The sequence below is a fragment of the Rattus rattus genome, chromosome 18 (assembly GCF_011064425.1).
Source record: "Rattus rattus isolate New Zealand chromosome 18, Rrattus_CSIRO_v1, whole genome shotgun sequence".
In the NCBI taxonomy this organism is placed as follows: Eukaryota; Metazoa; Chordata; class Mammalia; order Rodentia; family Muridae; genus Rattus; species Rattus rattus.
The window spans coordinates 4,669,935-4,684,339 of NC_046171.1; the positions used below are offsets into that span (position 1 = coordinate 4,669,935).

At 50.0% G+C, this 14,405-nt stretch overlaps 1 protein-coding gene across 3 annotated transcripts in view; it reads left to right on the plus strand.

The window, feature by feature from the left end:
- Cpne5 (copine 5) overlaps positions 1–14,405 on the plus strand; it is an 81,576-nt gene that overhangs the window by 31,115 nt on the left and 36,056 nt on the right. The window contains exons 7-9 of one of the 3 annotated variants that reach the window (XM_032888799.1): positions 3,771–3,830; positions 5,707–5,757; positions 6,023–6,086. In XM_032888799.1, the coding sequence (XP_032744690.1) occupies positions 3,771–3,830; positions 5,707–5,757; positions 6,023–6,086 (175 nt within the window). The remainder of the gene's footprint in view (positions 1–3,770; positions 3,831–5,706; positions 5,758–6,022; positions 6,087–14,405) is intronic. The other 2 variants (XM_032888797.1, XM_032888798.1) reach the window with 2 other exon arrangements.

Here is a 14,405-nt window from a genome sequence, read left to right on the forward strand (position 1 = left end):
GAGATTAAAAGTTGGGGGAGATTCTTTTAAAAATTATGGTTCAAGAAATTGGAGATATACATATACAGACAGACTCCTCTCTCTCTCTCTCTCTCTCTCTCTCTCTCTCTCACACACACACACACACACACACACACACACACACACACACAGAGAGAGAGAGACAGAGAGAGAGAGACAGAGAGAGAGAGACAGAGAGAGAGAGACAGAGAGAGAGAGACAGAGAGACAGAAATATACACAGAGAGCCCCATGGGAAAAGCAGTTGTCACTCTGGCATGAAGAAAGACCCCTAACACCCACCTACATACAAACTGGACAGATCGCACAGCCTAGGACTCCAGGTTCCGGAGGCAGAGACAGGAGGTTCTCAGAGCTGGCCAGACAACTGAGTTACAAATCTCAAGTAAAAGCCACTGCCTCTTTATAAGGTGAAAATTATCAGAGGAAGGACCTAACATTAGCCTGTGGCCTCTCAAGGCACACACATGCACATGCACACACATGCACGCAATACATACATGCACATGGATACACATGCACATGCACACAGGGCAGCACAGCGCACACACAGGTACACACGCACAGAGCGCACACACGCACATGCACACACACGTGTACACATGTGTACACACGTGCACACATGTGCACATGCATATACACACACACACACACACGCGTCCGCACAGATAAATGATACAAATTCGCATTTGCCTGACGGTCCCAACATATCTTTAACTGATTCCTTAAAAAAATGGCAGCAGTGTGTAGGGACGGAGCCTGCGAAGCAGCCAAGAGCACTTGCCGTTTTTGCAGAGGACCCCGAGTTTGGTTCCCAGACCGCACCAGGCAGCTCAGGATCCTCCAGCCCCAGAGGATCCGAAGCTCCCTTCTAGACTCCAGGCATCTCCCTGCACAATACACATAAATAACAAGAAGATACATCTTTAAAAACAAAATTTAGATCTCAGATGTCCTCGGAGGCCAAGAACGGCATATAGTCGCTTTTTATTTAACTCATTTAGGTGTTGTTTTTTTTTTTTTTTACAAAACAACGAACATTTAATTTTTTTTTTTTTTTTTTTTTTTTGCTTTTTGGGTTGCTTGTTTTTCTTGTTTTAGATTGTTGTGGGGGCGGGGATATTTTTGTTTTGTTTTGTTTTTCGAGACAGGGTCTTCCTATGTAGCCCTAGCTGGCCTGGAACTCCCTCTGTAGACACAACTGAATTATAGATTTAAAGAAGCCGCAAAATTGTATCCAGTTCGCAAGACTGTAAGGATGGCTCTGGGGTTAAAAACACACACTGCAGCCGGGTGTCTCACAGCCGTCTACACCTCCAGCTCCAAGGGACTGGGTACCTCTGGCCTCATTCACACGCGGGTGCGCGCGCGCACACACACACACACACACACACACACACACACACATGCACACACAGAGTTAAAAATAGCAAAAACAAATTGGAAAAAAAAGTGGGGTTTTCCCAGGAGAAATCACAATTAGCTCTTGTTAAGAAGCAGTGTTCTTTCATGCATATTTATACACTTTAAAATTATTTTTACTCATTCTTCGACATGCACGTAACAACATTTGAATCATAGTCCACTGCCCACTGCCCTCTCCCATCTTCTGGAGCCCGGGAGTGTTTCTACCTTCCAGCTCCCTCCTGGGTCCAAACCAAACGAGTCACGGGTCTGTCCCTGCTTGCTGGATGGGTAGGGGTCCCCCCCCCCACAGAAGATGAGCCCAAGGACAAGATCTGAAATGTAGAGGCTCCAGAATGCCTCAGAGGAGGCAGGTCCTCCCCCCCCCCCAGAAGGTCTTGTGTGTCTAAGTTTAGCTGTTCATGACTAAACCCCACCGGCAGCTCCTGTTTACTGGGCATCTATTCTGGGACAGATGTTAGGGTCAGGGATTTTCTAGCAAAATCAATGCAGGGGGAGCCCTCAGTGTTCATGGGATGCACCATTGTGCATCCCATGAACAAAATACTGGACATGCACTGACAGGCCTTGACACGGTGCGGCAAGCCTGTGCCGTGTATTTCCTCTATGTTAGGTTTTTTTTTTTTTTTCTTTTCTTTTCTTTTTTTCGGAGCTGGGGACCGAACCCAGGGCCTTGCACTTGCTAGGCAAGCGCTCTACCACTGAGCTAAATCCCTAACCCCTGTGTTAGGTATTCTAAAGCACTCAAAGGTGATATAGAACTTAGGGCATGCCAGGCACAGTGGTGCGTATGTGTAACCCAGCCCTTGAGCATGGAAGCGGGAGTTCAAGGCCACCCTCAACTCTATAAGTTGAAGGCCAGCCTCGGCTCCTTGAGACCCCGATTACTATTTCTAAATAAATAGTAAAATAAACCACATGGAGGATGTGTGTGAGCCTCATATTTAAATGATGTGGTAGCAGCCAGGCGGTGGTGGCACACGCCTTTAATCCCAGCACTCGGGAGGCAGAGGCAGGCAGATCTATGAGTTCGAGGCCAGCCTGACCTACAGAGCAAGTTCCAGGACAGCCACGGCTATGCAGAGAAACCCTGTCTCTAAAAACAAAACAAAATGAAAACAAAGAGATTTGCACATCCAGAGGCTCTGTTGTCCTAGAGTTGTCCACGAACCGGTTCCTTGTGCCTAAGAAGGGATGATGTCACCGGTTTGGTTTCCTTGTGTTTGAGGGTAGAGGGGCTGTTGTCATTTTGAGACAGGGTCTCAACACAGGGCAGCCTCAAACTCAGGGTCCTATGTGAGTGCTGGGATTGCAAGTGGGCACCATCATATCCAGTTTCCTTTGAGCTTTTGAGTCAGCGCCTAGGGTCTTTTTCTGTAGTCCAGGAAGGCCTCAAACAGATCTCTCTGCCTCAGCCTCCCAGATGCTAGAATTGTGAGCGTGTACGGGCGCACCCAGCTGGCCCTATTAATTTACTAAGGTGTTGATGTGAGCACCGTACTGAGGGACTTAGTGGGAGAAATCAAGAACTTCACACTTCTGGAAGCCAGAAATCCAAATTCAAGGTGCCTTTCTGCTGAGGCCGTGCTCTCCTGGGTTTGGGGTGATGGTGGGTTTTGTTCTCCTGTCTGGACAGTCAGACCCCACCTACATAACCTCATCCCCTTAACTGTTTTTAAAAAATTATTTAAGTGTACGTGTCTATGTTCGTGTGTGGGTATGTGCGTGCGAGTGTAGGTGCCCTCAGAGGCCAGAAGAGGGTGTCAGATCCTCTGAAACTAATTAGAGTTGTAAGAAGTCAAGTGGGTGCTGAAAATCGAGGTCCTCCAGAAAAGCGGTCCCGAGCTTAACTGCTGAGCCATCTCTTCAGCCCTTTTAAAGGCTCTGTCTCCAAATACAGTTGCGTGGGTGCATTTTGGGCCTTCAGCATCCGAATTGGGGAGGCACAGTTAAACCACGGAGGGCCCAGGGTTGTAGTCTCTACCTGCAGCAGGTGTCAGGGTCACCTAGAGCAGAAGCTTCTCTCCACCCTCAGAGTCTTTGGCCCAGTAGGGCTGAGTAGGCCTGAGGTATGTTTATAACACTTTCCCAGGGGATACTGGGGCTGCCTGTCTGGGGTCCTAATCTGAATACCTCAGGGATAGCATAACTCGCCCAGGGCTTCACCCTAACGCCTTGAAAGATCTACAGTCTGGACTTTTGGTTCTGTTTTAATGATTTCCAGGGCAGAAGCCTAGCCCCAGGCATCCGTATATCCAGTGTTCTGGCCTGTGAGGACTAGGGCCCTGGGCTCATGCTTGGCTCTCTTCTCCTCTGTCTGCACAGGATAGGAACGTTCAGCCTCAACTCCCGGACAGGCAAACCTATGCCAGCCGTGTCTAACGGGTAGGTCCCCAGGCTGCCGTAGCTCTCTTGTCCTTCTGAGTTCAGCCTATGGAGGCTCCCACCTCTGGGCTCAGCTCCTGATCTACTCTTAATCCCTGGATAGGAAGACAAAGGGTCCTGGGCCCCTTTCCAAGGTCTCAGGCACCCTCCTCTTCTAAATAGGCCAGAGCTGGAGCCTGCTGAGGCCTGGTGGCTCTTGGGACTTTAGGGAGTAGGGTTGGGTTCAGAAGAGCAAACTGTGCCCAGGGTCAGCAGATCTGGGACCTCTCAGTCCCCTTTGTCTCTCCAAGCTCTGCCCCATTCCCTCCTTGCCCCTCTTCCTTTATCTAATGCCCCTCTTGGCTCTCCATTCTCCACGGTTTCCCTCTTAAACAGGAACCTCCTCCTTCCTGTGGAGTAGATTTGGCTTAACTCCCACACTGCCTCCATAGCTTGCTGGCTGCAGAGGGCTGTCTACTTCCTCAGTCCCCACTCTGAGTTCGTGCTTCGGGCTAGCCTCATCAAAACATAATAGCCAATACAGACCCTCTGTGGTCTCCCCTCTCCTCCCCTGAGGAGATTCTCCATCCTAGCATCTTCTCACACCGTGTGGGCCTAAGGGTCTGTGGGACCGAGTAAGGGAGCCTCCTGCATTTGAGGGAAGAGACTGGAGGGGCCAGATGTGGACGCCCTCACAGCTCGGGGCCAGTGTGGCTGCCGGTTTAGGAAGAGAGTGGGTGCCAGTGAGCTGAGAGGAAGCAAAAACAGACCTAAGAGAGTAATAAATGCCAGAGGGAGAGGGGAGGGAAGGCCAAGCCTGTGGGAGCGGGTTGAGGCAAGAGAGGAGGGAAAAGCGAGATCAGAAATAGAAGGTGGGGTCCAAGGCAGAGAGAACAGCAGATGGAGAGCCAGGGGCGGAGGAGGCTCCCCTCCCTCCCGAGCTTCTGCCTGGTCCTTACCAGGCCAGTGTGTGGGGAAGGACAGCCCGAGAGTCGGGGACAAGTCTCGGCACCCCCTCATGCCTGGGGCAGTGTGGTCCCCTACTCTGCTCACCTGATTTGGAGAAATTTGGTTTGTTTCCTCGGCCCTCAGAGGCTCTCTTCCTCTCATTCCTTCTCAGCTGGGAACCTCTCTCCCCAAAGGTCGATGCTGGGAAAAGCTCAGTGGGTCTCATAGGGTTCCACACAGCACGCTGCTGCCCTGGGATTGGTCAGGAGATGAGATCCCTCAACAGGAAACCAAAGAGGAGGGGAGGGAAACTGCCCATCTCAGGCCTTCTCCACACAAGGCACTGTGTGCACATATTAGAAAAACAGTTTCAGGGGTTGGGGATTTAGCCCAGTGGTTAGGGCACTTGCCTAGGAAGCGCAAGGCCCTGGGTTCGGTCCCCAGCTCCGGGAAAAAAAAAAAAAAAAAAAAAGAAAAACAGTTTCTAGGTCACTTTCGTATATGGGCATGGTCAGAAGAATAACCTTTGAACCCTAGTCACAGCTGCCTCACAACCTCACATATGACTCTCCCTCTCAGTGACCCTAAGATCCTCCTGACTGAGTCTCAAACCTTAGAGTGGTATGGGCTGGTCTTTGGGGCATCTCCCTGCCAACTACGAGGGGAATTCTCTTCAGCTTGCCCTTCTAAGGGCCTCCTCTGATGTAGATGGTCCCTCTTTGTCCTGCCTGACCCCTCACTGAGGAGAAATGAGTTGTCTCTTGTTCCTAGAAGGCCCCATTCAAGGAATTGAAAGGGAGAGCCACAGAGAGTACCCCCTGCCCCGAGCCCCTACCCCACCCTCAGCTGCTCTTCCACAGTGAAGGCGATTGGCTCAGAACTGGAACACCAGGGGACCCTGGGTCAGCCAAGTATAGGGTGGCTAGCCCACAAGGTCTTTTGCCCACAGAAGTGGTCTTTGGATGGAAAGCTCCAGAACCACTGGTCCGGAAGCTTCCGGGTGAGTCTGGGTGCTGCCGCCATGCTAAGACCTCCCCGGTGGGCCTTGGGAGCAGGGGGCGGGCCACTGAGGCTGAGGACCCAGCCCCAGCCACACAGCGCTTGGCCACATTCCCGGGCACTTCTGAAGATTTTCTTTCTCAGGGGTGTTGGGGCAGATGCCTGGATGGCACAGGGTGGGCATGGGAGCGACTGACCCAGGAGTGTCAGGTTGGTCTGTCCTTGTCTGGCTTGTCACTTTTTTCTTTTTGCCTCTTCTCCCTCAGTGGTGTCCCAGGGAAGAAATGTGGCACCATCATCCTGTCTGCAGAGGAACTGAGCAATTGCAGGGTGAGTAGCAGAGCCCACTTCTCCACGGACCAGGATTACAGGTCCCTGGAAGGAGCCCAGGGTAGATGAGGCTCCTCATGACCTGGCTAGCCTGAGACCATGATACTGGAGCTAGAAGATTCCATCCATCCGTATGGTTGGACAGAGTGAGACCCAAGGCAGGAAAGACTAGCTTACGGTCTGCACCAGGCTCCTTCCCGGCTCTATCACAAGTCCCTCGGCCCAGACTGCCCCTGGGCACTTGCGATTTGGTTGTCACTTTTCAGTTTTGTTTTGGACATTGGGTGACACCCCATGTGGAATGGAGGGGAGAAATGTGTGTGTGCATGTATAGCTATAAGTGTGAGTGCGTGCACATTTGTGGCCGTGCGTGTGGGTAGGTACGAATATGAACATGGGTGGGCGTGGCTGCTGGGAAGCCGAGAGTCTGCCATCCTGGCAGCCTTTGGTTTTGACTCTTGTGTAAGACTGGAGAAGCAGGCATAGGGGTGGCTCCCCAGACCAAGAAAGGGCTCGGGTGGTGATAGGAAGACATACTGTAAAGATGCTGTAATGACAAATGCTCTTCTTGTCAACCGATGAGAGCAGTGTTCTAGTTTGCCCTTGGGTGCTGTGATAAACACCATGTCGGAAATGACTCGTGGAGGAAAGAGTTCATTTTACTTTATAATCCCAGGTAACAGTCCAGCTTTGAGGGAAGTCAGAGCAGGACTGCAAGGCAAGAGCTTGAAGCAGAAACCATGGGGCACTGTTTACTGGCTTGCTCTCTGGATCCTGATCAAGGAGCTTTTTTATAGGTTCCAGACCCACCTGCCTAGGGATGGCACCGCCCACAGTGGGCTGTGCCTCCTGCATCAGTTAACTATCAAGAAAACCATCAGCTTCCTCAGAGCTGAAGAGATTGACTCAGTGGTTAAAAATGAGTATTCCTCTTGCATTGAATCTAAGCTCAGTTCCCAGCACCCATGTCTGGCTGTTCACAACCGCCTGTGACTCCAGCTCCCAGGGGATCAGATGTGTCTGGCCTATCACAGTCCCTATAGTCATGTGCACATACCCATACACATAATTAAGTATAATAAAAAATACTGTGAAAAGAATGAAGACAATTCCTCACAAAATGGCCACAGACTAACTTGAGGGAGGAAATTCGTCAGTTGAGGGTCCCTCTCCCCTGGTGACTTTAGGTTTCTATAAAGTTGACAGTCGATGCTGAAGATGACAGGTACTCACACTGGTTCTGAGACATCAGATGAAACTCAGTTATTCATGAGAGAAGGCCTTGAGCAAGGATCTCTCTGGAACAATAGGAAGCAGAACTAGATTATTCCAGGTCTGGCTGACTCTAAGATCAGGGCTTGGGTCCCCAGGCATCCTTGAGGTCAGTGAGGAACTTCTCATAGAGGGAAAGGCAAAGTGACAACTCAAGGCCAAGCCTGGGTTTGGGGACAAGACACACCTGGAGCTGGAAGAAGGAGGAACAAGACTTCCTGACGTTCCCAGACCAGAGCAGTCTTCCAGGAGTGTCTGCAGTGTTAGAGACCATGTATCCATGGTGTTAGAAACTATGTATCCACCACACTAGAAACTATGTGTCCACCATGTTAGAAACTATGTATCCACTGTGTTAGAAACTACACGCCCACCATGTTAGAAACTAAGACAGAGCAAGCTAAGTGATACATTAACCCCTTTTAGAATAGTAACAGTGGAACACATTTAGAATCAACGTTGTAGCCATGGTGGCTCAGGCCTTTCATCCCAGTACTTGGGTGGCAGAGGCAGGGGGATCTCTAAACTCGGAGGCCTGGATAGGAAGTTCCAGGATACCGTAGAGGGATCTCATCTTTTTTTTCTTTTTTTCTTTTTTTTTCTTTTTTTCGGAGCCGGGGATGGAACCCAAGGCCTTGCGCTTGCTAGGCAAGCGCTCTACCACTGAGCTAAATCCCCAACCCCGAGGGATCCCATCTTAACAAAACAAACCAGGGATCAACTTGGGAAGCTGGAGCGATGACACAGTGGTTAAGAACACTGGCTGCTCTCGCAGAAGACCCGGGTTTGAGTCTCAGCACCCACAATATGGCTCACAACTGTCAATTAACTCCAGTGCTAGTGGTTCCAACTCCTTCTAGCTTCAAACCCCAGAGCCTCAGGGTTCCCTGGCTGTGGGGCAGTTGGATCAGCTGATGTTGAGGATGAAGGGGATGCGGATGTTGCTCGGGAGGGGCTGTGTAGGAACTGCTTGCTGGCACAAATGCTGTTTCCCCTGAGCACAAGCCCTCCTCCTTGGTTTATCTTTAAGTAACACCAGTGAGGGCAATGTGGAGAGTCTGAGCTTAGGGGGGCTGGTTCCGGTGGCATTCCAACAGCTTGCAAGCATCTTCCTTTACTACCTTAGGCCCCCTTTTCCCTCCCTTCCTCTTCTGCCCCTCTTCCCCCCTCCCTCCCACCTCTCTCTCTCATCCTTGGACACTGCAGTTTCCTTGCTTGAGGCTCTTGCCCACACTGGGAGGTTTGGGGCTCCCCCCAACCTCCCCCCCCACGAGGCTGTCAGCTCCTTTTTCTTCTGTCACATCTTTGGCTGAATTCTCTCTTTCCCTAGAATCCTTGCAAGGAAAAGAGACTAATTCTTAGCATCTGGCTGAATTAAAATAATTACATGTGAGCAGCTCGGCAACTCAGGCTTTCAGTGGGAGGATCAAAGGGAGAAGGCGGGGTCTGGAGTGGGTCCGCAAGGCGTGGGGCTTCCTGCCTTCAGCCTGGAGCCTGTGTGGGTGGCCAGGGACAGCGAAGGGCGGAGTGGATACCGGCCTGTCACAGGCTTACTTTAGTAGGTAAAAGAAAAGACTTGCTCATTTGAATACTAATGCCAGGAAGGATCCTATAGTCAGATTTGGTGCAAATATATTTGGGGTCCTTATGTAGACAGGGTGAGCATCAGTTCTGTAGGCACCCACACGTCCCCATGCCCAGTGAGGAGCCTGACAATTCCTTTAAGGTCTTCAACTTTCCAAGTCTCTCTTGTTGACAAATACACCCCATGCTGGAGATTAAACCTAGGACCTGCCCAGACTAAGCCAGCACTCCATCACTAAGCTATACACCAGCCCCTCTTTTTTATTTTAAAATGTTAAAATCAGGGACCCCGAACAGAGGTGCATACCTCTAATCCCAGCTTCTCAGAGGTGGAGGCAGGCCAGATCTCTAAGTTCCAGGCCAGCCTGGGCTATATAGCAAGACCTTGCCTCAACGAAAACAGATGAAAGATAATTTCTCAATACTGTGGACTGGTCGCCCTGTGGGCTCTGTGGGCCCGTAGCCATCAACAAAAACCAGCTCTGAGAGTCAGAACTGGAATTCTGAGAGATGGGTGTACATGCGATAGAAGGCCCCGGATCTCCTTGGCTTTGCTGCCGGTTAGATCTTGATCAGTACCTGTCTTCCAGGATGCTATGGGGAGGAGAGACCTGCCTCATTTCTGCCAGCCAAGGATGCCCCAGGCTTCACGCTGCAGCATCCTGTGGTTCCTCCACACCTAGAAATTGTCTCCAGACTGATAGGGAAGCTCATTTAAGTCAGCAAGTAAATGTTTCACTCACTCTGCCCCCTGTTCCCCGGAGTTCTCATTTTGGAGAGAAATGGCAGCCAGCAATCCCAGTCTCTCTCCACCCTGGCAGGCCCACCACCTCTTTTTTTTTTTTTTTTTTTAATTTAATTTTTTTTTTTTTTAAAAATCACACGTGACATTCTTGATCCTGAAAGAAAATCTGCAGGTATTTTATTATGTGCTCATGAGGAAAAGCGGGTACACAGTAAGTCCTTGCAGCCAGCTTCCTGGGAAGCAGCTGTGCAGAGCCCCCCACCCCAGTCAGGAGAGAGGCCTGATAATGGGTCAGGGAGGTAGGCTGGGGGGGGGGCGGGGGGCTGGTGGAAGGAGGGCTAGACTCTTTCTTTCCCTCTAGCTTTTTTTTGGGGGGGGGTGGAGGGTTCAAGATAGAGTTTCTCTGCATAGCCCTGACTCTCCTGGGACTTGTTTCACAGACCAGGCTGGCCTCAAATTCAGAGATCCTCCTGCCTCTGCCTCCCGAGTGCTTGGATCAAAAGTGTGCAATGTTATGGCTGGCTGGATTCTGTGAGACTAGCAGGGGACTTCGGGAGACTCCTTGCTGCAGACTCTGGAAGGGAATAGTCATTGGAGGAAAGGAGAGAAACAGGAAACCGTGAGGCGAAGTGGCTGTGGGGTGTGGGTCCTCTGACACACAGCTGCGTGCAGGCTGAAGGGTAGGGAAGGCCTGTTGTCGGCGCTCAGACAGACAGCACAATCCTCCCTACAACACAGCATATAATTTCTTAGTCTCGGAAATAATTTCTCTAGTTAAGTCAAAGCCAAACAAAAAGACTGTCTCTGATGCTTAAATATATGTGCGTGTACACTATTACATTAGCCATATTAGCCCTCGGGAGACGGCTCAGTGGTAAAGCGCTCATTGCACAAGAGTGCCACGGTTCACACCCTGAGTGTCCATCCACACGGATGCTGGAGCAAGCGAGCTAGCAACCGTAGCCACATTAGCCAGCTCTAGGTTTGATTGACACCTGCCCCAGAGAACAAGATGGCGAACGATGGGGGAAGGCGTCCAACATCAGCCTCTCTCAAGCATGTACGCACATGTGCTTGAACACATGTGTACCTACACACATGTGAACACACACACACGTACACACATATGGGAATGAAAAGGGGAAAAAATGCCATGTCAATTCTGCACAAGTTGAGAAATAGAGAAAAATCACCCAGAGAGAATTATTGTCGACATTTGGATGCTTTTTTATGGCTACAAATATAGATCTTTTTGGGTATAATTTGGTATCTAGTCGTTTGGTGGTTTGGTTGTTTTGTTTTTTGGGTTTTTTTTTTCCCTTTTTTCTTTTTTTCCGGAGCTGGGGACCGAACCCAGGGCCTTGCACTTGCTAGGCAAGCACCCTACCACTGGCTAAATCCCCAATCCCGGTTGTTTTTTTTTTTTTTTTTTAATTGGATTTTTAAATTTACATTTCAAATGTTATCCCCTTTCCTGTCTTCCCTCCAGAAATCCACCATCTCCCCCTGCTTCTTTGAGGGTACTCTCCCAGCCACCCACCCACTCCCTTCCACCTCCCTGCCCTGCCATTCCCTTACACTGGGGCATCGAGCCTTGACAGGACCAAGGGTCTCTCCTCCCATTGATGTCCGGCAAGGCCGTCCTCTGCTACATGTGCAGCTGGAGCTGTGGTGATTTGGTTTTGAGATAGGGTTTCACTGTATACCTTTTACTGGCCTGAAATTCACTCTGCAGACCAGGCTGGTCTCAAACTCAAAGATCCTCCTGCCTCTGCTTCCCAAGTGCACAGATTAAAGGTGTGCACCATGGCTACCCAGCCCGTGTGGTACCTAGTTATTGGGCTATGAGTTTCTGTCAGTGGTCTTAGAAATGTCGTTGTGTGAGTAAACCATCGTTTACTGAATATGGCTCCTTCCTCAATACATTTAAGTAATAGCTCCTTGAACATCCTATATTCTTTTTTACTTATTTTTATCTTATGGGCATTGGTGTTTTGACTGCATTTGTGTCCACGTGAGAGTGTCAGATGTGACTGCCATGTGGGTGCTGGGATTTTTTTTTTTAAAAGCAAGATCTTTTTTTTTTTTTTTTAAGATTTATTTTATTTATATGAGTACACTGTTGCTCTCAGACAGATAAGAAGAGGGCATCGGATCTCATTACAGATGGTTGTGAGCCACCATGTGGTTGCTGGGAATTGAACTCAGGACCTCTGGAAGAGCAGTCAGTGCTCTAACCACTGAGCCATCTCTCCAGCCCCCCCCACCCAATATGTTCTTTTTTTCATTTGATTTTTGTTCATGTATCTATTCATTTAGTGAGTGTAAGTGTGTGTGTGTGTGTGTGTGTGTGTGTGTGTGTGTGTGTGTACTGGGAAGGGATGGATGCACACTGCTTTGAGGCAGGACTCTCCCTGACCCTGACACTGCAAGGTTCTTGTCCCTGCCTGGCTCCAGCCCTCCTTTTTTAAGTAACTCGTGCGTGCGTGCTGTGCGCATGTGCACATGCGTGTGCCTGTGCATGTGAAGACCAAAAGACAACCTTGTTTGTCGTCTTTTAGGAGCTGTGCATCTTGGGTGTTCAGACAGTGTTCTCACTGACCTGAAGCTCGCCAGCAGTCTAGGCTGGCTGGCCAGTGAGTCCCAGGGGTCCCCCTATCTCTGCCTGTCCAGTGCTGGAGATTGCAAGCTTGTACCACGGTACCCTACAATGTACCATGGGTGCTGAGATACGGATTCAGACCTTCATGCTTGTGTAGCACATGTTTTACTGACTGAGTCATCTCTCTAACATCCTGATCCTAGCTCCACCCCCCACACGCTTATGCACACGATCTAGATTCAAGGACACACACACAGACACACACACACACACACACACACACACACACACACACACACACCACACCATGCAGTTTTGGCATGGGGGAAGGGGTTCCAGATAGGGTTTCTCTATGTAGCCCTGGCTGTCCTGGACTCGCTTTGTAGACCAGCCTGGCCTCAAACTCAGAGATCCACCTGTCTTTACCATCCATGACACCAGGCATCTCACGTTGGGCCTTTTTATCTGACCAAAAAGAACAATGTGCTAATTCTAGGGAATTTGGAAAAAACCAACAATCCAAAAGACCACGGACGCCACCATAGTGCCGTTGTCCACTTAATAATGTCTTTCAGAGTCGGCTTGAAGGCTGACTGAGAATCCAAGAGCCTGAATCAAGAACTGGGCATGGGGGCGCACACCTTTAGTCCCAGCACTTGGAAGGCAGAGGCAGGTGGATCTCTGTGAGTCTACAGAGCAAGTTCCAAGACGGCCAGGGCTGTAAGTGTGTGACTGTCAAGTGTGTGACTCTGGGCAGGATCCTGTGTGATGTTCTGTGACTCGTTTGCTTTATTTATAAAAAATTTTTGTCTTTTGTTTATCACATATTCATTCCGTACTGATAGTTTTTTTTCTAGTGATGTCATAACATTTGATTACTGGGCTGGAGGGACGGCTCAGTGGTTAGAGCACCGACTGCTCTTCCAGAGGTCCTGTGTTCAAATCCCAGCAACCACATGGTGGCTCACAGCCATCTGTGGTGGGATCCAATGCCCTCTTCTGGTGTGTCTGAAGACAGCGACAGTGTACTCACCACATACATAAAATAATCTAAAACAACAACGAAACACTTTTGATTACTGAACCTTAGAGGTGTCCTCAAGTTTCACGTTTACCTCCTTATCTAGGGCAAAACAGTGAACACCACGCCTGCTGACCTCTGACCTCTGACCTCCTCAGCCTTCTTCCTGGGGTGGGAAGGCTGAGGTGCCTGAGGAGAGAAAGGCTGCCTGCAGAATCCCAGAGGCAGCACAATTAGCATCCGGGGATATGCAAATTGAAGCGATCCTGCTGTTTTAGAGAAACTTAATGTTTTTTTTTTTTTAAAGATAGGGTGAAAGGCAGAAATTGCAGGAAATTATATATCTCAGGAGCGGGGTTTATCTTCCCTGCCACCGACTCCCATGGCTCACAGGCTGTGAACAGCATCTCTCAGGCTCCATCGAGAGCCCCACCTCAGCATCAAACCCCCAATCCGGACCCTCAGGGGAGCCCTGGGATTCAGGCCTCTTCCCAGAGTCACACTGTGTGACCCATCTGCTAACCAGATTGGTGGGGACCAGGAGAGGTTTAGAGCCTCATAGCACACGCACACAGCGCACACACACACACACACATAACACGTTCGTACACGGGCACGCGTGTGCACACATTTCCTCATGCATCCCACAACACAGACTGGGAGGCAGGTTAGGGGTGGGGCTCACCCAGCATGTGCCAGGGCTGGGACCTTGACTTCCTACCCACAGGACTTTCCTGCTGGGTGTCATCAGGGGCATAGCTTTGCTGACAGGCTGGAAAACTCTCTCTGAAGGTCTGTCTTGTCTTTCAGTAGTTCTGCATGGTAGAGCAGGCACAGTGTGCTCTAGGGAAATGTCCCTGGGGTGCGTGTGTGTGTGTGTGTGTGTGTGTGCGTGTGTGTGTGTGTGTGTGTGTGTAGGGGGGGATGGAGATGAGTCTGCAGCAGCTCCCTTATCTGTCACAGGCAGGAAACCTGCTGTCATTCCCGGCCAAGCTTCCCACTTAGCTGGAGTTCAGAGCCTGTGGATTTTTTTTTCCGTTTTTTTAATTTTTTTTTTTTCCATTTTAGCTTAGCTCGCACAGAAGCCCTTCTAAA